Source organism: Chiloscyllium plagiosum, chromosome 4, assembly GCF_004010195.1.
Source record: "Chiloscyllium plagiosum isolate BGI_BamShark_2017 chromosome 4, ASM401019v2, whole genome shotgun sequence".
In the NCBI taxonomy this organism is placed as follows: domain Eukaryota; kingdom Metazoa; phylum Chordata; class Chondrichthyes; order Orectolobiformes; family Hemiscylliidae; genus Chiloscyllium; species Chiloscyllium plagiosum.
Window position 1 is genome coordinate 60,615,764 of NC_057713.1, and position 25,729 is coordinate 60,641,492.

General features: G+C 39.2%; 1 protein-coding gene and 1 long non-coding RNA gene across 6 annotated transcripts in view; one reads left to right on the forward strand and one right to left on the reverse strand.

The window, feature by feature from the left end:
* prkdc (protein kinase, DNA-activated, catalytic subunit) overlaps window positions 1-25,729 on the reverse strand; it is a 247,590-nt gene that overhangs the window by 48,975 nt on the left and 172,886 nt on the right. For all 3 annotated transcript variants that reach the window (XM_043688292.1, XM_043688291.1, XM_043688290.1), the window contains 12 exons: window positions 22,520-22,728; window positions 22,067-22,205; window positions 20,444-20,632; window positions 16,080-16,304; window positions 13,097-13,205; window positions 11,309-11,420; window positions 9,066-9,252; window positions 6,649-6,823; window positions 5,813-6,003; window positions 5,540-5,720; window positions 3,931-4,091; window positions 598-809 (listed from right to left, as the gene is read on the reverse strand). In XM_043688292.1, the coding sequence (XP_043544227.1) occupies window positions 598-809; window positions 3,931-4,091; window positions 5,540-5,720; window positions 5,813-6,003; window positions 6,649-6,823; window positions 9,066-9,252; window positions 11,309-11,420; window positions 13,097-13,205; window positions 16,080-16,304; window positions 20,444-20,632; window positions 22,067-22,205; window positions 22,520-22,728 (2,090 nt within the window). The remainder of the gene's footprint in view (window positions 1-597; window positions 810-3,930; window positions 4,092-5,539; window positions 5,721-5,812; window positions 6,004-6,648; window positions 6,824-9,065; window positions 9,253-11,308; window positions 11,421-13,096; window positions 13,206-16,079; window positions 16,305-20,443; window positions 20,633-22,066; window positions 22,206-22,519; window positions 22,729-25,729) is intronic.
* Window positions 5,652-25,729, forward strand: part of LOC122549083 — a 30,162-nt gene continuing 10,084 nt past the window's right edge. For 2 of the 3 annotated variants that reach the window (XR_006311401.1, XR_006311402.1), the window contains exons 1-4: window positions 5,652-5,738; window positions 11,750-11,818; window positions 22,121-22,462; window positions 24,579-24,664. This is a non-coding gene — a long non-coding RNA (uncharacterized LOC122549083). Of the gene's footprint in view, window positions 5,739-11,749; window positions 11,819-22,120; window positions 22,463-24,578; window positions 24,665-25,277; window positions 25,381-25,729 lie in introns of those variants that run through there. The other variant, XR_006311403.1, reaches the window with a different exon arrangement.

Consider the following 25,729-nt stretch of genomic DNA (forward strand, 5'->3'; position numbering starts at 1 on the left):
ATGTTGGGTCCAGGTCGATGTGTTTGTTGATGGAGTTTGTGGATGAGTGCCATGCTTCTAGGAATTCCCTGGTTGTTCTTTGTTTCGCTTGCCCTATAATGGTGGTGTTGTCCCAGTCAAATTCATGTTGTTTGTCGTCTGCGTGTGTGGCTACTAGGATATACCGGCCACTACAGCGGACAGCTGAAACTGACAACCGGAAGCGGCAGGGACAGGCCACTATAAATGCCGGAGGAAACACCACAGAAGCGCTTCACAGGAGGCTCCCAAGCACTGAGGATGTCACCTAGACAGGGGACGAAACGTTTGCAACAAAAATTTCCAGCTCGGCGAACAGAACCACAACAACGAGTACCCGAGCTACAAATCTTCTCCCAAACTTTGAATAAGCTTTTGTATTCTCCAGTAATTTACTCTTCAATTTGCAACTTTTTCTCTCCATGTCTATGTTGTCATAAAACCTTTGCCACTGTTGAGTTGTTTAAATGTTCCTTCATCTCTTTCTTAAATGACCTGCTAATTATCTGATACAGTTCACAAGGTGGAAAGACCTTTTAATGAAAAATTGGATGACTGAATAACAGAACTTCTTATTACCTCTCAACAAACTCTTTGTTCTTGTTGCCATTTGCAGATGGTTCAAAGGTATAATTCTCACTGCTAATCTTAAATGGGTACACAATAGCCTGTGGGTAGGAATCTGCAATCTTCTCTATGATGGGTTGGATAACACAAGCTTCTTTTTTGTCAAGTGCAGCCATCATTTGATTAATCCAACCAATAAATTGCCAGCATGGAATGGTAGACACCTGAGGGAAATTTGAAGAGTTATTAATTTATCATATTTATCCACAAACTAAGCAAATTATTTAAATAAAGAATTTCCTTAAAGATCATTTTTCTCACTGCATGTGCCATTTACCAACTTAAGTAACTGACTTGTCAGCTATCTTATCATAGAGGAAACCTTATTTATGATAAATAACTTGTGATCAAAACTACTTTCACTGACATTTGCCTAATATTTAAAATCTAACAATGAATCTATAAACATTGCGTCCAAATGAAGTGATTTAGTGCTTTGATTCATGGTGACACAAGATGGAAATATTATTTTAAGACAATGTTCTTTTTGTTTCAAATAAGTTTTGGCATGAAAAAAATAAAACTTAAAACAATCTTTATTAATTCCCCATCAAGCATTGGCCCAACAATGTAATTAAAATTGTAAAATTCTTAACTCCACTGAATGAGAATTGGAAAACAGAGTCCCACTGAAGGAGCATGGACTGCTCTGTTACTAGTTGAGAAGGAGCAGTCAAACTTTACTGAAGGACATCGAACTTGGCATGAATACTGGGCATATCAAAAAGAAAATATCAAATTCCCCAGCATGTCTACTGGCTAACACTATCTGCCTATTCTAATTCTACTTACCAACACCTCTCTATGAAAATGGAACTTTGTCTCCACAAGGACTGGATGGCAGCCATTCCTACTAATACTGTCATGAATAGGTGCACCTGTGACAGGGTTCAAGAGGATGAAGTCAGGAAAAACTATTCCCTTGTTTTAGTTCTTTCACCAAGTGCCACAAGGACTCAGTCAGTAGGAAAGGTACTCAACCCCACTTCGTGGGAGACATTGAAATCCTGCATCCAGAGTTAATTCTATGCACTTGCTATCCTCACAGCGTCCTTTTAATGCTGTGCCACATGGAGGAACACTGAATCATCAGTTGACTGTATGTGATAATAAACCAGGGGTTTTCTTGCACATGTCTGACCTGACATCACAAGATTTAATAGGTTCTGCGGCCAATATTGAGGACTCCCATTCCCACTAACATTTGTGCTAATTGTATGATCACCATTATAGATACTAGCATTTTATTCCAGAATTTTTTAATAAATTGAATTTAAACTCCCCACATGCTGCAATGTGTTCAAACTTAGATCTTTGGATTATAAATTTTTGGAAGGGATTCTGAGAGACAGGATTTATATGTATTCAGAAAGACAAAGACTGATTAGGGATAGTTAACTTGGCTTTGTGTGTGGGAAATCATATTTCACTAAATTAATTGAGTTTTTTTGAAGACTTGACAAAGAAGATTGATGAAAGCAGAATCATGGATGCTGTCTATTTGAACTTCAGTAAGGCGTGTGGTAGATTGGTTAGCAAGGTTAAATCACAGAGAGCACAAGGCGAGGCAGCTATTTGGATACAAAATTGGCTTGAAGAGGGTGGTGAGGAGGGGAGCTTTTCAGACTGGAGACCTGTGACCAATGATGTGCTGCAAGGATCGGTGCTGGGACCACTGCTTTTCATCATTTATATAAATGATTTGCACGTGAATATAACTTATGGCTTGTGAGTTTGCAGAAGACACCCAAAATAGGTGGTATAGTAGATAGTGAAGAACGTCATCTCAGGTACAACAGGACCTTGATCAGATGGGCCAACTGGCCAAGGAGTGGCAGATGGAGATTAATTGAGATAAATGTGAGGTGCTGCATTTTGGAAAGACAAATCAGGGCAGGTCTGCTAATGGTAGGGCCCTGGGGAGTGTTCTGAACAAACAAACCTTGGAGTGCAGGTGCATAGATCCTTGAAGGAGGAGTGAGAGGTAGACAAGGTGAAGGCGGTGATTGGAATACTTACCTTCATTGGTCATAACACTGGGTACAGGAATTGGGATGTCATGTTATGGCTGTACAGGACATTGGTGAGGCCACTATTGGAATATTGCGTGCAATTTTGATCTCCCTACTAAAGGAAAGAAGCTGTGAAATTTGAAAAGTTTCAGAAAAGATTGACAAGGATGTGGCCAGAGTTGGAGGATTTAAGCAATAGGGAGAGATTGAATAGGCTGGGGCTATTTTGCCTGAAGCGTCAGAGGCTGAGTAATGACCTTATAGGAGTTTATAAAATCATGAGGGGCATGGATAGGGTGAATAATCAAGGCCAAGATTAGAGTGTGCTGGAAAAGCACAGCAGGTCAGGCAGCATCCGAGGACAGGAAAATTGACGTTTCGGGTAAAAGCCCTTCATCAGGATTTCCTGAAGAGTTTTTGCCTGAAACGTCGATTTGCCTGCTCCTCGGATACTGCCTGACATGCTGTGCTTTTCCAGCACCACTCTAATCTTGACTCTAATCTCCAGCATCTGCAGTCCTCACTTTCGCCTACCTGAATAGTCAAGGCCTTTTCCCCAGGGTGGGGGGAGTCCAAAACTAGAGGGCACAGGTTTAAGGTGAGAGGGGAAGGATTTAAAAAGGCAACATTTTCATGCAGAGGGTGGTGCATGCATGGAATGAGCTGCTGGAGGAAGTGGTGGAGGCTAGTATAATTACAATATTTAAAAGGCATCTGGATGGGTACATGAATAAGGAGGGTTTAGAAGGATATAGGCCAAGTGCTGGAAAATGGGATGAGATTAATTTAGGATATCTGGTCAGTATGGAAGAGTTGGACTGAAGGTTCTGTTCGGTGCTGTACATCTCTATGACTCTACATCTGAGTGCCTCTTCACTAGGTCTGACCTTGCCTTCGCCTGGTATTCACACAAAAAATGCTGTTAATGGAGTAAAAGCAAGGAGCAGAGTAAAAAGCATTGGAAGCCCCAAGTGTTTCTTCCCCGTTCCAAATCCATGGGCGATTATAGCGTAGGCTTTTATTATAGAGGGTCTGGTGACATAACACATTGGCACTCCTGCACACAGAACTGATCTCCTTCAATCCCATCTCATAAAATGAATGGCATCTCAACTGTGCTGCTAAAGTAAATACACAAAATATGAAGGAAGCTTATTCCTGCAGTGTTTCTGCCAATGACTGCAATCGGTTGTCATTCCAAAGTATAACTCTCCTGTTCACAGGGCAGTTTGTGAGATACAGAAAGATAACTGTCAGCGGAGCAAGTACATACCCCTCTGGTCATGACGTCCTGTGTCTCCACTGGATACAACTCCACGATCTGTAACAATCTGGGGAATCTCAGTCTAGCTTCCCTCGAATTATACTGCAATGCTTTTAACAAATTTTCCACTACACTTGCTGGGTACGTCTGCAGTTCAGGAAAATTGTTAACTGTAACAAACAGCAATTTATTTATTTAAAAGACATGAAAGAACCAAGAGTGTGTAATGGAGCAACAATGTTCTAAAGAACAGTTTTATTTTTGGATTAAAAGATATTGCTACAAAGCAAGCAAACTGTGGAAGAAGAAAATGCGGTTTAAAAATGAGTCAGTGGATCTCACTGAGAGCTGTATCTGCAATGTTGTCTTATTCAAGTAGTGGCGGAGGATTATAAGACATCTTGGCTCCATCTATGTGTGTCTATGTTTCAGAGTAGGTAGACCCAGAGACAGTACTTTGATTGGATTTCAATTACTGACTGAAAATGTGTTGCTGGAAAAGCGCAGCAGGTCAGGCAGCACCCAAGGAACAGGAGAATCGACGTTTCGGGCATAAGCCCTTCTTCAGGAATCATGCCCGAAACGTCGATTCTCCTGCTCCTTGGATGCTGCCTGACCTGCTGCGCTTTTCCAGCAACACATTTTCAGCTCTAATCTCCAGCATCTGCAGCCCTCACTTTCTCCTCTTGGATTTCAATTAGCCAGTTATTGTGGGCTCAGGAGGGTAACAGCAACCTGATTGGTTCCTGGGCAAGTTGTTCCAACCCTTTATGTGGGCAATAGAGCAGAAACATTCAAGCTTACAAATCACCTCAATTTCTCCATCCAAAAGAGAGATAAACAAACGAAGCAAGGGTAACATGAGAAAAAGCCTTTATACACAGCGAGTGGTGAGGGCATGGAATGCACTGCCTGGAAATATAGTGGTGGAGGGAGGATCAATTGAGGTATTGAAGGGAGCACTAGAAGGTTGACTGGAGTGTAATGATTTACAGGATTGTGGGATAAAGGCAGGAGCTTGGCACGAGGCCATACAGCCAGTGCAGACACAATGGGCCAAATGGCCTCCTTCTACACCATAATATATCTGTGATTTTATGTGAACAAGTAACAGCAAGTCTCCCAGTAACTGTTCTCACTCACCATTTCACTGCAAACTGCTCTCTTTACAAAGCATTAAAAGGAGATGGGGATAAAATACCTTCAGATATACTAAAAGGGGCAAAATCTCAACCAGTGAAGGGGACTTTAGGAATAGGAGAGCTTGATTTCCAGCACACTACCCAAGTGAGCTGTGACAAAGTATTTGTAAACATTCTTGTGAAAGCTGTAAAAAAAAGTGAAGGATGAATACATTGCTCTTTACAAGAAGGGCCCCTTCCGAACTAAGGTCACCTTGCAAGCCTCAAAACTGGGGCTCCCACCTGGAAAGTGCAAATGACTCTCACGTCAGAACGCCATCTTGGGTTAAGGCCATATTCAAGGACAGTCAGTGAGGGAAACAGCAAGATCATACTTTTTTTTTGCCAGCCTTTCTTCCTTCCCAGTCATTTTGGGAGTGTATATAAAGCACAATTGCTACATGTTATGTAAAATACAAGCTTGAGTGTATTCTTACTATTTTCACTTTCTTCTTCCTCCCGCAGACATCTGTCACAGAAATTTGCCAAAGTCATGTAGGCCTTAATCACTCCCACTGTATCAACATGTTCTTCAGAAAGAGACTGCACTTCTTCTTCAGCTTTCTTAACAGCACTTTGAAGATATTCATGAGCTTTTCTGTATAATCCAATCGAAACCTGAAGAACAAAAAAAAGGTGCGATCAGGTAACGTTCAGATATTAACTGTACTTATTCATCTTTTCAAATAGTTACAAGATTCTTTTGCTACCTGCACTGGGTTGTCACTGGTAGCTCCAGAAAGTTTTTTAACATTTTTTGCTCGATCCTCCTCGATATACTGAAGACATGATGGATCTTTATTCAGAGCATTAGCCATAATGTAGTAAGTTGTACCAAGTAATGTGTTCTGGTCTCTGAAAGCATGTCTTTGTGTATTTAGATTATCCACATCTATTTCACCTGTAACGCAAGATATCATTTAAGACCTGAAGATTTTAACTCCTCCTTAAGCATTTCTCTCTGAAATGGTTTTGGTATTTGCTCGAAGTAGGTGGTGGTGGAATGGCATTGTCACTGGACTAGTAATCTGGTGATCCAGGCTAATTCTCTGGGGTCATAGGTTTGAATCTTGCCAATGGCGGGAATTAAAAACTAATGTTGATCATTGTAAAAATTCCCTTATTTCACTAATATCATTTAGAGAAGTAAATTTGATATCCCCAGAGAAGAATATTAATTTTAAAAATTTGAACAAGGTTCTAACTTGGATTCCTCACACTCACTATTTCAAATAACAATAATTAAGAATTATTTTCTGATTTGCATTTTCCTGTTTTATATTTAATCACTTGACTACTCCTCAGTTGAATAAGTAGGTTAGTTTTCAGGCATCTGCTGTCCCCAATTCAGTTGATAGTGAGTGGGTAGATGCTACATATTATGGGAAAATCAATGTTTTTGGATTTCTTCTTTGCCTGTGGCAAATTGATCTGTTGTTTCCATCCGGTGGCAAAATTGTCAGGAGCTTGCCCCAGTGAGAGGTGTGACCTAACATCAGTAATTTTCAACTTGTTACATCACTGTTAGAAATCTGTCAGCCATTACCTAGCAGTGGAATGGTTTTCATCACCGTTACTATCTGGTCAGCTCTCTTCATACTCCGACTACGTTTATGACTGAATCGGCTATAACTTTGTATCCACCTGAATCTCCAGTCATTTCGAATGTTGGATTCTTTATGAAGTTCTTTCAGCAGCTTGGTGGACACTGAAAAGTTGTTCTGAAATTAGGAAAACAATTTAGCATCTGCAAAAGTTCAAACATTATGATAATGAACATAACAATAACTTGAAGAGTGGCTAATTTTGTAATCAAAAATACCAGGTTTAATGCGCAGGTACTTTACAAGTTTGTCACACTTAGAATTTATTTACACATTAATTAGATAAGTTGAAGTATTTCAACCGTAAAGTTAAAGATTTACAGTGGTGTAATTTAATGACATTTAAATTCTCATTGGAATTTAATGGCACTGAGGGATTTTGTGGACTGACACAGATCTTCTTTCGTACCTCTCAATTGGTTTACCTGCTGCCTTGAAAAGAACCATGTTGCCAAGATATTTGGGGCGGGGGGGGGGCACCCCATCTCAGTCACCAATCTCTCCTCGCTGATGGTAACTGCTGCCTATGATCAATGCGACTGCCTGTTTTCAGGGATCGAGCAATAATTCACAGTGATGGTTTCTGAGCATTAATGGCAGGAGTTCCTGCTCCCAATGGTAATGCCACCAATGGAGAGCTGTTGTCCCTGTCTGGCCAGCAGCTCTGTGAACTAAAATTATCACCCTGCAATAAACCTTGATCATGGGGGGGAGAAAGCGTGAGGCTGGTAACTGAAGTGCTCGATTGCATTTAGATTTCAATGGGTCTCCAAGAATGAAGCAATGCAGGACTCCCAACAATTTTCTAACCAGTACTCACTGTTGCTGTAACTAAATTCCACCCCAGGTATTTGTTTAATGCCTCTTTAACTTAATTACTACCATTAAAAGTACTCCTGCCTTCACCTCTTGTTTAATTTCATGATTCTCTTCCAATTTACAGACCGAGGAAATCTTTGACAATGGGTCAAAGAAATTCTGACAACAGCACTCACAGTTGGATTGTCACTCTTCCTTTTTACATACCCTATACTGGTTCTCAGAACTTCCGGCCTGTATATGTGATTCTATACTCTTGAGAAACGTGAGTCAAAGAGTGTGGTGCTGGAAATGGTGAAACTGGTGAAATCTGGCTGTGCTTTTCCAGCACAACACTGTTCAACTCTGATCTCCAGCATCTGCAGTGCTCACTTTCTCCCTCTTGAGAAATGTGGACTGTACCTGTTCAAGAAGCTTTCTTGCACAGTATATCATCAACGCAGGAGGCCAGACCACTCCTGCTTTCTAAACAGGAAATGCCACATTCCATGATAAAAAAGTTGATTATCTCTTTGACAAGAAGAATAGTTAAATATGTAAGGTCAATGGGAGTGGCTTATGGTGCCAGATGGATGAACAGATAAGGTGGAGAGGTAGGATAGCAGGTGAGTAGTGAGAATGTAGTATGGCAGGTAGGTGAGTAAGAGCTAGGGTGGGTCAGATATTTGTTTGAGGATCATTAGTGTGGAAGTATGGGGTTGTAAGTGACTGGGGAGAGCTAAGTTTCCAGGACTGAAAGGAAGGCTTGAATCTGTCTAATCTGTCTTGGCTAATTATCCATGTAAATCAGTCAGAATCCTCTGAAATCTCCAAATGTAACAAAAAGCTTTTTCTGGGGAGGGGTTGCTGTGGTGGTGAGGAGAGGCTCCAGATGCCAGTCAACAGTAGTTGACTCTCTAGGCACTTACTGTGTATTGGGACTTTCAAAAGGTCCTATATTACATTTGTCATGGTGTGCCTGCAAGACCATAACAAATAGGAACAGGATTAGGCTCTTTGACCCCTCAAACCTGGTCCACCAATCAGTAGGATTATTGCCAATCTAACATTCCTCATGTCCTCTTTCCTGACTTTTTCCCAGAACCATTCATTCTCTTACTGATCAAGAATCCAACTATCTTGGCCTTAAATGTACCCCAGGACATGCCCCCACAGCTATCTTGTAACAAGGAGTTCCAAAGATTCCAAATCCTCAGAGAAGAATTCCTTCTCATCCCCAACTTAAAATGGTGCCTGTTTATTCTGAGACTATGACACATGGTGAGAGATGCTCCCATTGGTGATCCAATGACATTAGGGTTATTGGGATGAGGTAGCTAAAAAGCATTGAAGTGTTCAATCAGTCATGATTGTATTGAATGGCACGGCAGGTGCAACAGGCTGAAAGGTCTACTGTTGTTTCTATGTTCAGCAATGATATCAGTGGGCAAATTCAAACCAATATCAATTCCTGGCACTCTTTGCCAAGGAGAATGACGGATCAAATATCTTTACACTTACTACTTTTGAGCAACAGATGTCTGTATGTTTCGTTAAATACCTGTTTCCTTGCACTTTCTAACATTTTTAACTTCATATTAAATTTACAGCTTCTTATGAGCATGGTGATATCATCTTCTTCCTTGTCTATATCCATTTGTGTCTCAGCTCCTTCGTCATCCACCTCCATACTGTCATCAGCCTGAAGAAGTGACAGTCGCTCCTTAATCTTATCGAGGAAGAAGCAGCTGTGATATAGAAGATTTAAAAAATGGAAGAAACATTATAATAAAAAAGCAGTTTGATCATTTGAAGCATTAGCTGTGCACTAAATATAAACTTGAAGTCAGGGGTGGCTGGTGCCAGACTTAGAAAGCTCAGGAAAACCCAAACAGTCCAGAGTGTTGGGTGAAAGGCAGTGTATGGGTAAGGTTTCATTAGGATGTGGTAGCTTAAGACAGACAGATCCACAGCTTACTGCAGCTTTAATTTATTTGTTTAAAATTTTATTTGGAGATGAAACCAAGAAAGTTGGAAACAAACTGCAAATATTTTTTATAAAATAAAAACAATTGGTAGGATATGAAACAATTTTAAAATTGAAAGCATTCACAAACAGGTTCTTGTCTGATTGGCAGGATGTAGAGTGAAGTCCCACATGGGTGTGTGCTAAGGGCTCAACATTTTACATTTTATAATCTATATCAATGACGTAGGTGAGGGTAGTGAAGGCATTGTGGCTAAATGTGCACATGTCATAAAGATAGGCCAAAAATTATGAAGAAAGCACCAGAGGTTTGTAGACACATAGATAGGTTGAGTGAATGGCCAATAATCTGGCAAATGAAGTGTAATATGGGAAAATGGGAAGTTGTTTGCTTTGGCAGTATAATAACTCAAAGTCTGATTGGAAAGGAACATCACTTGTTGTTAAACACTAAAATACTCGTAGCATACATAGGCTAGTCTCAGCCTGGGACAGACGGTTCTGCAGACCCATCCCCGGGTCTTCTTTTTTTTTCCTTTATATTTGGAAGTGCACTAACACACAACTGAGCATTTTTTAAATCCCATCATCAAATGATGGTGACTTTTTTTTCTCCATCTATTTAATGCTACCAGAGTCTGCTTTTTCCTTTTTTTTATATCCAGAAGTGCTCTTAAACACAATTTTTCTCCCTATCACCAATCACCATCACATCTTTTAAACACTAACCATCACCAGTGTGCCACAACAGCCCTTATAGGTTTGCTTTATGTATATCTGGAAGGGTTATCACACATAACCAAATGACTTTCCCACCATCAAAGCACCATAATTTGTTTTTGGTTTTAACTATTAACCACAAGCAGTAATCACCTGTGTAGCCAATTAGAAGTTTACCTGCAAAGCCCATTATGGGTAATGTGAACCAAAGGTGAGTGGGGTAAGGTAAGGGAGAGCGGGAAGAGGGTTTTTATACACACATACTCTGAAGTGCTATTACGCAAACTGAGCGATTTTTCCACCACCAAAATCACGATGACCTTTTCTCTTTTTCTTTTAACTACTGAATGAATGAATGGAACGAATGTATTAATGGATTAGCTTTATTGTCATATGTACTCAAAGTTGATAAGTTGTCACTTATAGCGCCATCTCAGGTATAGAGGTACCTTGGTACAATCCTTAGTTACCACCAGTAATCACCTGTTTAACCAATCATGTCAATTATGAGCAATGAAAACCAGTAAAAGTGGGACTAAATTAAAATGGAGTTGGAAGGGGAGATAAAGCACTGTATCCCCCATGATGCCTACTTCTCTCTAAAGGCATCACGTGCATTGATGGTAACCAGGGCATGAACACGACCCCAGTAAAGGGTGAGTCTGCAAACTCTGCTACAGCGGATAGAAAAATCTGAGTTCAATTGGTGCAGCACATCGATAAACAGCTAGGTGGGGACTGTCCCTGAAGTCATCAATGTTGACCCAGGACCCCAAGTACTTAGGGTCATAGGGCAACTATCAGAGTAACACAAGTGCCTCAGAACATTGACCTTTCTTCAGAACATGGAGACTTGAAATGTTAACTCTGTTTGCTTTTCAAAAATGCTGCCAGATCTGCTGAATTTCTCCAGCAATTTCTGATTTTGTTTGTTTCAGATCTCCAGCATGTGAAGGTTTTTGTTTTATCTTGGTAGTCCAGTGATATTACCACTACACCACTGCCTCCCCTAAATGTTTCCACTTCATAATTAATTTGCAGAGCCATTAAATAATTCCTTTGCTAAAAATCTGGACAAATTCATTCCAGCATCATACCGGTTTGTGATTATGTCATCCCACACACTCATAGGATCCAGCTTTGATTCTGGATATCGGCCTATCCATGTTCTTACTAGTTTTCGAAGTGGTACTTCAGAGGTTAAGTTACCTGCAAAATTCAATTGAATAGTTATTCCTCAAACTGTGAATTATTCATAAAATTAGATTACTTTGTGAAAATCTTACTCTCAGACTAAATAGAGTCAGGTTATGGCATGTCAATATTGATTATGAATGCTGTAATAGGCATGTAAACATTTATAAGTGGATTTCATCCGTAAATGTTTTGTAGTTCGAACATCATAAGCAAATATTAATAGCATCGATCATTGTTTTTGTTGAACCACTTAATTCAATCACTTTTTGGAAAACAACATGCTCACTTTGGAAAATAAGACATCAGATGACAAAATAGTTTTATTCTGTTCAAATTTACAGGAATCGCTTCTTTTTGCTACCACAGCTAATCCAGTGGTTTCCCACAAAGGCACAGCTGCTGACAACAGAGTAAGTTTGACACAGAAGAGTCATAGTGACAAAGGTGTTGGATTGAGGATTGTACCTCTGGGCAAGTGGATCTTGATGCTGGATGGAATAGGATAATAGTGGATCAGTTCAAGTTTACAGAAGGTGAAAGTGGCCAAAAAAGCAGTGCAAAAGACCAGTCTGAAGGTTACAGATGTATGGATAAGGTGAGGTGGAAGCAGGCAATGTTTATGCAATCTTTATGGAAACTCATCTGAGCTGGAGAAAAGTGCAGCCCTTTCAGGATTGTAGGCACAAACATCTCATATTTTCTTGAAGTATGAAATCAAATGTGCTTAATGGTAACAAACACGTCATCCTCACTATCACTTGCCTGCTATCTTAGGCAGATAGAGTGAGGACAAGTGCCTCACTTTATCGAAAGGGCCTTGGCATTAGTAAAAGCTGCTGGTCAAGGCCTACTCCTCAGCTATTCAGAGAAAGCCAAGTTCTTTCTCGTCCTTGTCATGTGAAGGTGAGTGTTGGGGGAGGCAATGGTCAAGGGGATTGAAGACAAGTACAGAACGGTAACTTTCAAAGTCAAATCCTTATTCTCATCTGTCCCTCTGATTTGGGCAATTGAAGGACCCTGGCCGATTGCCATGGTTTCCCTGTCTGGAAACGAGCTACCTTTCTGGGGGAAGCAGGATATTGGCTTCGTGGTAGTTAAGGCCATTAAGTGACTATTAATTGATGTCACAAGGACCTTAAATTCTGGTGCTGTCAAAGTCAGAAGTATGTCTTCTAATTACTGAGAAAATATCAATCGACATTTTCACAACAAATATATATAAAGTCAAAAACCTTGAGACTGCCTACAGTGACATCAGAAAAGCAAGTAGAAATAAATTCCAAGGTTTTCTGACTCAGATTGAAATATTGCATTTGGCATTTCTTATCCTGCAATGAAATAAGTTATAAATACTTGTAGTATCTTGGTCACAAGTCCTTGGTTTCAGTAAGGCGCAAGGACTTCAGTTAATTATTTATTTTAGTTCAGCCATCAAGATGACCCACAATGTCATTGCAAAACATTATGATGATGCACTTCAAAATGATTCAAACCATTTTGTATGGGTTTAGCAAGTACATTCAATTAAAACTAAGCTTACATTCCTTCTTATGAGGCATTTAGCCATTATGTACCGTATTATTAAAAATGTTAAAATGATTGCATCCTGTCTGTGGTGAACTTTCAGCTGGAGGATCAGCATGTTTCTGTTATAGCTGTTATTATTTTGGCAAAGTACAGGATCTTACTTCCTTTGGTGATGAAATGGAGAAAATCCTGGATCTCTGTCAGAGTTTGAAGAGACTGCAATTTGGTCAGTCGACTCCTGTGGAGCAGTGGGTCAATGCTGGAATAATTCTTAGAAAAAGAACATTGAACACATTTATATGGTCATTTGTTATCAAAATGAAACACAAAAACATACATATTTTCTTAGAACCTTATTGTTTATTATTTTCCCGTTCCCTCTACCTGAATTATACCTTCTGATTGTCAAGCTATTAGGTCCACTCTAGAATCTAGAATAGTCTGGAAAATCATAACCAGCACATCCACTATATCTACAGCGATTTCTTTTAAAACTGTTGATTGTTATACCCTTAAATTTCTCTTGTTTATCTCTGCTGGTATTAGCTACCTAAGTCTCTCATTTCTATTATCTCCTCAGTTAATCTCTGAATACAAATTCTTCTCCTGCAAAGACAGACACACAAAGTTTGTTCAATATCACTTCCATTTCATCATTCCTCATGATAAGAACTCTCGTCTCTGCCTCTTTTGAACAAATTGTAGTTTACCTATCTTTTTATTCTTGTAAAAGCTCTTAGACTCTGATTTGGGATCCTGGGCTAGTTTTCTATTTTTTCCTTTATCAACTTTTCAGTAGCACTTTGCTGTTTGCTAGAACTCTTGTAATTCTAAAGTTCACAATCATTCTTTAAATGATTATTATCCTCTTCCTTTAATTAATACAATCTTTAACTTGCGTCATAGGCCATTGCTGGATCTTTCACAACTTTTTCAGTTGTATTTTTGAAATGAAACTTTATTTTAATATATTTTGTTAAAGGTTTTCACTATTTATTACCAGCACATCTCTAGACTATTTATCAAATCAACATACAGTCCTCATCTCTTATGTAATTGGCTTTAACTCTTGGTGTCATCTAACTTAATATGGAATTATATTATACTATGATCATTCCTTCCCACCAAAGGAGATTTGACTTTGAGATTACTAATTAACCTGACCTCATTGCATGATACAAGATCTAAAGTACCTTTATTCTGAGTTGATCCCTCAATGTTTTGCTCTTGAAAGCTGTTCCAAAAGAATCCTACAAACTTATCTTCCAAGTTATCCTATGCATTTGATTCTTCCAGTTTAAAAAAATGTAAATCCCTCACATCTAATACTTTGCTCTTGCTACAAGCTCTCGTTAGTTCTCATTTAATGCTTTGTCATGGGATACATGGTGGGAGAAGTGGGCTGGGGAGGGGAGAGAGAGCTAAAACAAACAATCCCAACATTGTTTTTTCACCAGAGTTCTTCCTAATCACCATTTATAGGATACTATTTCTTAATCTTGTGTGTCAAGATCCTTTCTTTTTATTGTTCTCATGTCATCCTTTATTATCAGGGCTACTATTCATGTTTTCCATTCTAATCATCTTTCCAAAATTATATGTGCTGTGAAATATTGCCCAATCTTTGTCACCTTGCAACCATATCACTCTAATGATCAACAGGCTTTGCCAATGGGCATCATTGGCAAAGCCAGTAATTGTTGAGATGAATAATGTACTCGGCCATTTCAAAGGGCAGTTTAGAGCTAATCACGCACTGTGGTTTTGCAATGATATGTAGGCCAGATGAGGTAAGGACAGCAGATTTCCATCACAGGTATACTCTGGCTTTAGTGAACCAAATAAGTTAGTAAGATAATCTACGTTAGTTTTATGTGGTAGTTTCATAGTTACTATAATTGAGATTAGTTCTATATTCCATATTTACTTATTGAGTTTAAATTCCACGAACTGGTGTGATAATTAGATTACTTACTTACAGTGTGGAAACAGGCCCTTCGGCCCAACCAGTCCACAATGAGCCGCCGAAGTGCAACCCACACAGACCTATTCCTCTACATTTACCCCTTCACCTAACACTACGGGCAATTTAGCATGGCCAATTCACCTAACTGCACATTTTTGGACTATGGGAGGAAACCGGAGCAACCGGAGGAAACCCACGCAGACATGGGGAGAATGTGCAAACTCCACACAGTCGCCTGAGGTGGGAATTGAACCTGGGTCTCTGGCGCAGTGAGGCAGCAGTGCTAACCACTGTGCCACCATGCCGCCCCAGAGTATGGGTATGAAATGAATGCCACAGAGCATTAGACTGGTCTTTGATTTGTGCCACTAGTTAAACAATTTTGTTACAAATGCCTTGGCTTTCAGATAAAGTCGTTTATTAGCTTTTCATACCATTTCTTGTTCTATAATGCTATTAGTTTCTATATGGACCACGACCTGATCTTCCCCTTCTGATACAAATATACCTCCTGACACAAGTATTTGGTGAGCAGGACCTTTGATTGTGAGAGCCTTAACTCAGTTGGTAGCACTCTTGATACTGAAATTGAGTCAGGAGACTGTGAATTCAAGTCCTTTTCAAGGACTCAAACACAAAACTCAAGGCTGCCACTGCAATGCAGCAGTGAACGAGTGCACTTCTGAAATTTGCCATCTTTCAGATGAAAAGTGAGGTCTGTTTCCTTTCTTGGATGACCAAAAAATACCTATGGCACTATTTTCACGGAGAACAGGAGAATTATCCCTCAATCAACATCACAACATCACAAGAAGATGACCTGGTCAGTCTCCTAATGCCAACTGAGAGCTAGTGATGTGCAAGTTGGCTGCAGTAATTCCTGTATAACAATAGTGACTACACTACCAAATGGATGTAAAACTGAACACAAAATGCGTTGAGATATCTGGCGGTCCTAAAAGGCACTTTATAAACGCAAATCTTTCCTATCTCTTTCTTGCACTCTAAAAATCTGAAGAACCCATGGCTAACATGCTAGTTACATAACTATGAATTTGTTTTTAAACACTAACTACATGTGGCAGATAAATTCTCTAATAAATGTAAAGAACAAATGCACAAACAAAGCTTAGCTTATGGAGAGACTATCAATTCCTAACTATATGCCAGGTACTAACCTGCATGAAACTTTGGATACTATTGTTGACATAGTATTTGGCACGATCAAAGTCATCCTGCAAGGTATACAGGAGGCTCAATTCCTGGCTGTATCGGGTTTCAATAACAGTTTTCCTTTGATCCACCTTCATTGCATTATCAACGAACGTCAGCAATGACTGGTCATTTTCGCCCAACTGCAGTAACTTCACTTTACTACGCATCATGTGTGGCAAATAAGCTTCCTAAGAATAAATTCAGGAATAAAACTTCTTGTTCTCAGATTCTCGTCCATCACATTACATATAGCTAACACAGAAAATCAGAAATCACTGCAAGTTCTGAAGGCCCGCTGGTCTTGAAACATTAACTCTGAGTTCTCTCCACAGATGCTACCAGACCTGATGTTTCTCAAGCAATTTGTTTTTGTTTCAGATTTTCAGCATCTGCAATTCTTTATTTTGTTTTAAATCATTTGCAGCTCTTTTAATCATTTCTGCATCATAATAAAAATATTTTTATTTATCCCCATGCCTTTTTCCTTCGATTACACCAGAAGAGCACTGAGTGGTTTTTAGTTAGAATGGAGAAGATGTCCATTCCTCCCCAAGCTACAGCATTATACACTCTAACAGCCTAGTCAGCAACTAGCCAGGCTTTTAGAAAACAAAGTGTGCATTTGAAGAACATCAGTGTGCTCATCCCCATACGCCTTTACCTGAATGACATTTAAAAATATGCAAACCTTTGATACAAATTGAACTTTCATTCATTATTGCATATTGCAGTCAGACGTAAATAGTGCAGAGTGTACTGGAAAAAGCAGCGACAATAAGCAAAAGGGATACACTCACAAACGTAGCAAACAAAACATAAATGAAGATAATGTGGGAGAGGCAACTGATTTGATCATCCACTTCTATACTAAACACAAGACTTGAGGTTTGCACAATTATTTGTAAACAATCTGTTCAGAGATGTTATTACATAACCTTAGGGCTAATGGTTCAAAGGCAGGGACACTACCACTGCACCACAACAGCCCTATAACATAGTATAATGTCTCCAGTGTGAAAATCTATTGATTGGATAAAAAACCCAAAGCTGTGTGGAAATTCAGCAGACTCAAGTGAGTCATGACTTCATTTTAATTTAGTACTTGTGGAAACACAGAAGAAACAGTATTTGAATAAGTAAAACAATTTCATACTTCATTATAAAGTCTTTTGCTTCAAGTAATTACTTATATCAATTTTATTTTCTGGTGTGCGATTTGCAGTTAGAAATTCCAACCTCATTCTAGAATCTATAGAATACCTGAAATCCCAAAAATACCCAAAGTCGATAAATATCTTGGTCCCAAGCATTCCAAACTAGAGAAATTGTGTAATTACAGTAAGAATCAAAGGGGCTCAGGGGTAACGGTGGGGGTGTGACATTAGGTGAGATGTCCTTGAAGGATGGGCTGAACTATCTCACTTCTGTGCTGCAACCATTCGATGATCCTTTGAGGCGTTGTACAGTATGTGTCAAATTGCAGGGGCACATCACAGATTTGTATTAGATGGAATTTTGAGATCACCAAGGGGACATTATGCAAGCTGGCTTTGACTAGAACTGCACTTTTGATCATAAAAAATGAATGAAAACATACTGATGTTTGTGGGAAGCTGGGGAGAGATTGCGGGGCCGTTGCTGAGATAGTTATATCATCAGCAGCCACGAGTGAGTGCTGGAAGACTGGAGGTTGGCTAATGTGGCACCATTATTTAAGGAAGGCTGTAAGGAAAAGCCAGGGAATTTATAGACTGGCGAGCCTTATGTCAGTGGTAAGTTAGTTGTTGGAGGGGATTCTAAGAGACAGAATTTACATGCAAGGACTGATAGGGATAGTCAACATGGTTGTGTGTGTGGGAAATCGTGTCTCACTAACTTGATTGAGCTTTTTTGAAGAGCTGTCAAAGAAGATTGATGAAGGCAGAGCGGTAGGCATAGTCTATATGGACTTCAGCAAAGTGGTCAACAAACGTTCAGCGTGGTAGACTGGTTATTAAGGTTCGATCACATTGTATCCAGGGGGAGCTAGCCAACTGGATTCAAAACTGGCTTGAAAGTAGGAGACAGACTGTGGCGGTGGAGGGCTGCTCTTTGGATTGAAGGCCTGTGACCAGCAGTGTGCCACAAGGATCGGTCCTGGGCCCACTTCTTTTCGTCATTTATATAAATGATTTGGATGTGAACATAGGAGGTACAGTTGGTAAGTCTGCAAAGACACCAAAATAATTCTTGTCGTGGACAGCGAAGAAGATTATCTCAGAGTACAATGGGACCTTGATCAGATGGGCTGATTTGCAGAGGAGTGGCAGATGGAGTTTAACGTAGATAAATTTGAGGTATTGCATTTTGGTACGGCAAGAGGGCAAGAAATATACAGTTAATGATAGGGCCCTGAGGAGTGCTGCCGAACAGAGAGACCCAAGGGAGCAGGTGCATAGTTCCTTGAAACTATAGTTGCAGGTAGACAGCGTGATGAAGGTGGTGTTTGGCACACTTGCCTTCATTGGACATAACGTTGCGTACAAGGGGCTAAATGACCAGCATTCCTACTAATTTTCCCACTTCAATAATAAAAGAATATGTACAGAGCATTGATGAGGCCACTTTTAGAATATTGCATTCGATTCTCATAGCCCTTCTATAGCAAAGATGTTGTTAAACGTGAGAGGGTGCAGAAAAGATTTATAAGAATGTTGCCGCATCTAGAGGGTTTGAACTACAGGGAGAGGCTGAATAAGCTCGGGCTTTTTTCTTTGGAGCATCAGAGGCTGAGGGGTGACCTCAGAGGATTATAAAATAATGAGGGGCATGGGTAGGATAAATAGACAAAGTCATTTTCCTCGGATGAGGAGTACAAAACTAGCGGGCATATGCTTAAGGTGAGAGGGGAAAGATTTAAAAAGGACCTGAGGGGTAACCTTTACACGCAGAGGGTAGTGAGTGTATGGAGTGAACAGCCAGAGGAAGTGATGGAGCCTGGAAGAATTAGAGCAATTAAAAGACATCTGGATGGGTATATTAATAGGAAGGGTTTAGAGAGGTACGGACCAAATGCTGGCAAATGGGACTAGGTCAGATTTGAATGGCTGGTCAGCACAGATAAATTGGACCAAAGGTTTGTTTCCATGCTGTGAGATGCTATGACTCAGTAAATTTGAGATGAGTAGATTTTAGTTTTTTGATTAATTTACACCTTGCAATGGCACGATCTTGTACAGTGAATGACGCTGGTTAATGTTGGCACTTTCAAAATCTGGAACTTTAACTTACCAAGGATGTAGTTTGATTGGGTTTCCTATTCTGCCAGTGAAAACAACTGACAAATTTGATATAACAGGAGTTTCCAATCTGACTGATCGATATTTTGTTGGCAAAGGACTGATCAGAATATGTCAGCACCATCTCGTGGTTCAAAATATATACTACAACCTGGTGCATAATATCAGAAAATGTCATAGGGCAGTTTGTACAGAAAATCTGGATGGTTAAGTATTGTGATAGCAAAAAAATGACAAACAACCTGTGCCTGAGCTCTAACTTAAAATTGAAACTACTCTGGAGCTAATTACATTGCCTGATTCCCTTTGAGTATTCTCTTGAATGCCACAAGTGCCAATTAATCAGAGCCAAAACATTTTACTAATTTGTGCTGTGTTAATCACAGTAATTAATTGGGAGCAAAGTGAACAGCTTTTTGATTTGTAAAAATGAATGGGTACATGGGGGACCAGCCTAAGGCTGTTGAGCTGGTTCAGCTTCAATGTGAGGGCAAGCTTGAGTGTATGAAGTGGCTGTGATATAACCAATTTGGGTAATGGTGATTGCAATTACTCCATTCATCGAGTTCATTCATCTTGGATAAGTCTCTCATCAATTAGCCCTACAGTTACTAATGTTGGTTCACTAGTATGGAGAGAACAGTTATACAAATTATTCTAAATGCAAATGCTTACGCAATAAACTATACATGAAATATCACGCAAACACAGCCTCAATATGTTGACATAACTAAAAACGTTAGTACAGGAGATAGATTTCTGTAAGTTGAAGAACTGACATGCTGGTTCTATTGCAATATCAAAAGCTTCACTGCTCTCCAATTATCAGTCTGTGTGCACTCAGTAACATAGTAATCGCAAATAAACACACCAAGAAAAAAACCAGAAAGGCATGGATATTAACCAACACATTTGTAAACTACTTTTAAATAGAGCTTTGTCTGCGAACAGATTTATATTGATTTCACTATTCTCTGGGCAAATGATAAGCGCACAAGGACAATGTTGGAACAATGGACATCCCTAAAACTTGAGGCTCTTTTGCTCACCATATAGAAAGGATCCGTCCATATATCCTCTAAATCCACAGGGGTTTTGTCACTAATATTGACAGTGGAACAGTATTCCAGTGACTTCCATTCAGTCAGGTGACTATAACATTCTAAAGCTGCAATATCCCAAAAGTTCTTCTCCGCATCTGTAGGGTTGCCATCTACCCACTCTTCAGTATTCAGGGCCTGTCAATCAAATCCATATTAACTTTATCATCTTAGCTTAAAAAGATATTATAGTACAGTTTCTGAAGGTCTAGTCCTGTATTTTTTTTTGATAGGTCCACAATCAAAAATAAGTTAAAATGACAACAAACATTAACAATAAAGGGTTCTGCTAAGGGGAAAAAACATAATTCATGTAGATAACAAATTAGAACTTGCTGATTAATGGCAATGTGAGAGCATCATGAATAAAAGTTTAATGTAAGCTCACCGGCAGCCCTTCAGTGCAAACTGAGATGGGCAATAAATGCAGGCCTTGCCAATGATCAAGCTAATAAAAAGGTCAACGCTTACAATCTACTATTCTGCTGCTGTGATGCAAAAATTTGCAATTGCTCCCATTTTTCAGAAATCATATTATATTCATTGCAACAGAAACACAACCATTTAAGGTTGAATGTTTGAATAGAAGATTTCTTGATCTTTCTCTTTGGAACAGGAAAGGCAGCCAGTTTTCACACTGTAACAATGCAACCCCAGAAGACTTTCTTTGCCTTTCTTGGGTTTCCATTTACCTATTGTTATGCAGTCGAAAGAGTGTACGTTCACTTTAAGATAGAAAAAGTGTTTTCTGAATTTTTAAAATAAATTTAAAGTACAGCCACAGCTGTCAAACAGAACAGCTAAGAGGTGGGCTTTTCCAAAATTCCAAAACAACTAATTGGTTGTTAAATAAATACCTGAATTTTAGTTGAAGTTTTGACTTCAATTCAAATTTAACCAATTAATTTAATTTATGCCCAGGATACTAAAACTCAGTTGAGTTTGAATTTATTGTATTGACAACATTGGACCAATGAGAGGATATGATGTGGGGAGATATAAAACCAGTGCATTTTGAAATGCGGTCAGAGCAACTGCCACCGAACAGCAGAGCAACAGCTGTACAGCTAACTGCCCATCTAACATCCTGCTCTCAAAGAAATAAGAAAGCTCTCTCTATCAAAAGGTACCTTTTCCTGTTAAAATATTTGCAGTAAAAAGAAAAATGATGACTTAGGGAGATCGGCAGACAGAAGACTGAAGACAGCAGAGAAGACACAGACTGTGTGAACTTGAGCTTAAGTTAATGCCATGTTTAATAATTGGGTTATTGGAGCAGCATTTTTATAGAGTTAGATAGTAATTAGTTACGAAAAAGTGTTCTGCTTGTTAATAGTTTTGATTAGTGTTCACTATTACAGTTAGGAAAATGAATTGTTATTTTTCTTTAAATAGTGGAAATGAAGAGTTCTCTTTCACTCACACTTTTAACAGAATATGAGGCAAGGCGAGCTTTTCCGGATGCTTGGTTTTAATTAATAGAGGTTTTCGACCTCTGCGTCGTAACACTACTCTTCAATATTCAGGGCCTACCATTTGTCAGACTGTCAATTTTCTCACAACCACTTTTACCTGATCATATAACTGTGCTGCCTCTGCATAATCACTTTTTGCTTCTGCCAACAGTGCCTTTTGGGTGATGGACTTTGTACCAATCTTTTCACTAAAGATCCCACGTAGAACATCATAATCTCCCAGTGATCGGTACAATCTGCAGAAAGATCAAAGTCAAGCACTCAGCTTCTGGAATGAACATTCGCCAAGTTAAAAAAAAATCTTTACATTATCCTTGGTGTTCGGTGGGCAGTAGCACCATAACAAGGTGCTAACAACAAGGTGACCATTACTTCAAAGTTAGACTGAAAAGTTCGATTCACACGAAAGTATTTGGTCAGATAGTCACAGAAGGAACTGCAGCAAAAATCAATTTCTTTGGATGAAGGAGGAAGAAAAGTAACATTAGCAACAGTAAGCATATTTTCATATGTGTCACTTTAATGTTTTAATAATTACATAAAGACGTACTTAGCCAGTTCTACCCATCGGGCAGTGTCAGGAGGCAGCTGGGTTCGGCCTCGTGGTCTTTTCGCTGGAGGTTCTTCTGGCAGGCTGAGGTGCATCAAACTCAATTCCAAAAGCATAATTCCCATTGGTTGTTGTAAACTGACTAAGGCAGTTGAGCTTACAATAGAGGGATCAAGATTCAACAGATCTGGGTGCTTGCAACTCATATCCTTGCAAAGGAAAACATAACAGGACAATACTGATACAATGCAAACCATCCAAACATATGTTACCCAATCTTCTCCAAATGCAAGTCTTTAATCATAGAAATAATCACTTAACGTCTAGAATACAAATATCAGGCATAAGTACAATTTATCCATCTAATTAACCATTTAAGTGGATACAGAATATAAACTAAAATTGAACTTAATTACGCTAAATAAACCAGAAATTGCTTCAGAATCATCATTGTACAGTGTGGAGAGGTCATTCAGTCCCTCAAGTCTGCACCAACCATCCAAAGAGCATCCCAACAAGACCCAGCCTCCTATTCTATCCACCCAATCTGCATATCTTTGGACTGTGCGAGGAAACCAGAGGAATATCAGACATGTGAAGAACATGCAAACTCTACACAGACAGTCACTCAAGGCTGGGATCGAACACAGGTTCTTGGCACTGGGAGGCAACAGTGCTAACCACTCTGTCACCATCTGCCCCATTCATTTCACATCCATTTTATCAAATTCCTTACAACCTTAAAAAAGCTACTACATTTTCTATATTTTAACAGCGTCTGCATTTTGAAATGCTGCTAAACATTACAGCAATCTCACAATCATTCCTTTGCCAACATTCATGTCAAACAACTTGTTTTTATATAACCATACTGCATGAAGTGTAACTGATTAATTGCAGCATTTTCACTTTAACTCATCCTCTGCATTTCCATCAATTTCCTTACCCCATTTAAGTCTCATATTCACACTGTAGCCCCATTGTTCACGAAAATACAAAAATTACCGTTGCAACATCAAATCCACATGATAAAACTAAAACACAAGCTCCTGACAGGGCAGATCAAATTCTGTGTGTGGGATCCAATCCAGTCTTCCATGTCACTGAAGATAGAACAACTCTGCTAACCTCCAATCATGCTGATATCCCTGGGAAAACCTATCCCAGTGCATCACTGACACAGAAGTAAAAAACCTATGAAACTGGTGTTTCACATTTGGGGAAGCTATTTATATAAGAATCAGATTGATTCAATGGACAGATCTTAGGATTAGGATCAAAGAAATCTGTACATTCAACTGACAAAAATCCCTTGGTAAAACATCATTAAGGTGCAGTTACACCAAACAGTTTGAGTATATTCCAACCTGATGATTCACGAGGCTTTGAATATTCAAGACCAAAAGCAATCATATTGTTGGCACAGATAGCTTTGATAATCCTCATATCCAAGTCACTTTCCTAGAACCATCTCAAATGAACATTCATCAAGTTTATTCTCTGCAATTGCATCTCACAAATACTTGGGTAGAAAGGCCAGCTGAGGCCCTGAGGTCACATTTCAGGGAGCTAGGAAAAAGACTAAAAAAGTGGACCTCTAAAGCAATAACTTGAGGATTATTCCTCGTCCTGTGCGCTGGTGAACAGAGAAACAGGAGAATGAATAATTGAACACATGCCTGGAAAACTAGCATAGGAGGGAGGACACCAGTTTTCTAAGGCAATGGAACTTGTTTTTGGACAGGTATGATCTATATAAGATGGAATGGTTGCATCTTGGCAGGACTGGGACGAATATCCTCACAGTGAGACTTCTGGTGTAGTTCAGAAGATTTTAAACTTGAATTGCAAGGGAGTAAGAAGCTAAGAGGGAGCTCATATTCAAGAGAAGCAAAACTAGTAAAAGGAAAAGAGAAGTAAAAACAGAAAACAATAAAGCAAGCATCAAAAAGGATCAAAATGGAGAATAATATTAAAAAGGCTGAATTAAAGGCACTCTGTCTGAATGCAAAGAATACACAAATCGAATCAAATTTATGTGATTTATTTGCCATTTCAGGGATGCAGCTAAAGTATGAACGAGACTGGCCACTGACTATCCAAGGATATTCTATTTTAGGAGGGAACCATCAAAAGGAGGAGGAGGTAGGTTAGCAGACTGAATAAGGGAATACAGCATAAATTAATAAATTATGATCATTGATCAAAGGAGTTGCATGCCAAATCAATTTGGATGAGCTAAGGAACTGCAAAGGAAACAAACATTGGTGAGAGTGGTTTTATAGAACACCAAACTGCAGTATTAACGTTGGCAAGCTATAAATCAGGAAGTTAGAGATGCATGTAATAAAGGTTATAAGATTAAAATGGGCGACTTCAATTGGCTTACAGACTGGGTTAACCAAATCAGCATGAGAGGATAAATTGCTGGAGTGTATATGAGATGGGTTTCTGGAACAGTATATTTAGGAGCCAAATAGGAATCAGACTATTTTAGATTTGGTGTTGCATGATAAGAAAGGGTTAACCAACAATCTCAGTGTAATGTGACCATCATATGATAGTACTTTCCATGAAGTCTGAATGCTGCACATTTCATTCTGAAACAAGGGTGTTAATTCTGAGAGAAGGGAAGTATGAGGTATGGCAGCAAGTTGACTAGACTGAATTGGAAAATATACCAAAAGATTTGACAACAGGCAGGTAATGACTAATATTTAAAGGAATACTATAACATCTACAACATATATTCCTCCAGGGCACAAACATCCAAAGAGAAAGGGGAATTAACCATGGTTAATGAAAGAATGAAGGATTCCAGTAAATCAAAGGAAGCTACTTATAAGAAAGCCAGAAGACAACAGGTGCAGCAAGCAATTAGAAAGGTTATTGGCATGTTGGCCTTTCTTTCAAGAGGATTGGAATTCAGAAGTAAAGATGTCCTGCAGCTGTTATATAGAGCCATCATTGGACACACCTAGAATACTGTGTAGTTTTGACCTCCTTATCTAAAGTAAGCTATACTTTCTATAGCGGGACTGCAACGGAAGTTCACTAAATTAATCCCTGAGGTAATCCCTTAAAATGGAGGACAGGAGGAATTTCTTGACTCAGAGGATGGTTAATCTCTGAACTTCTTTACATGAGAGGACTGTGGAAGCTCAAATATTGAGCATGTTCAAGACTGAAGTTCATGGGTTTTTGGGGATT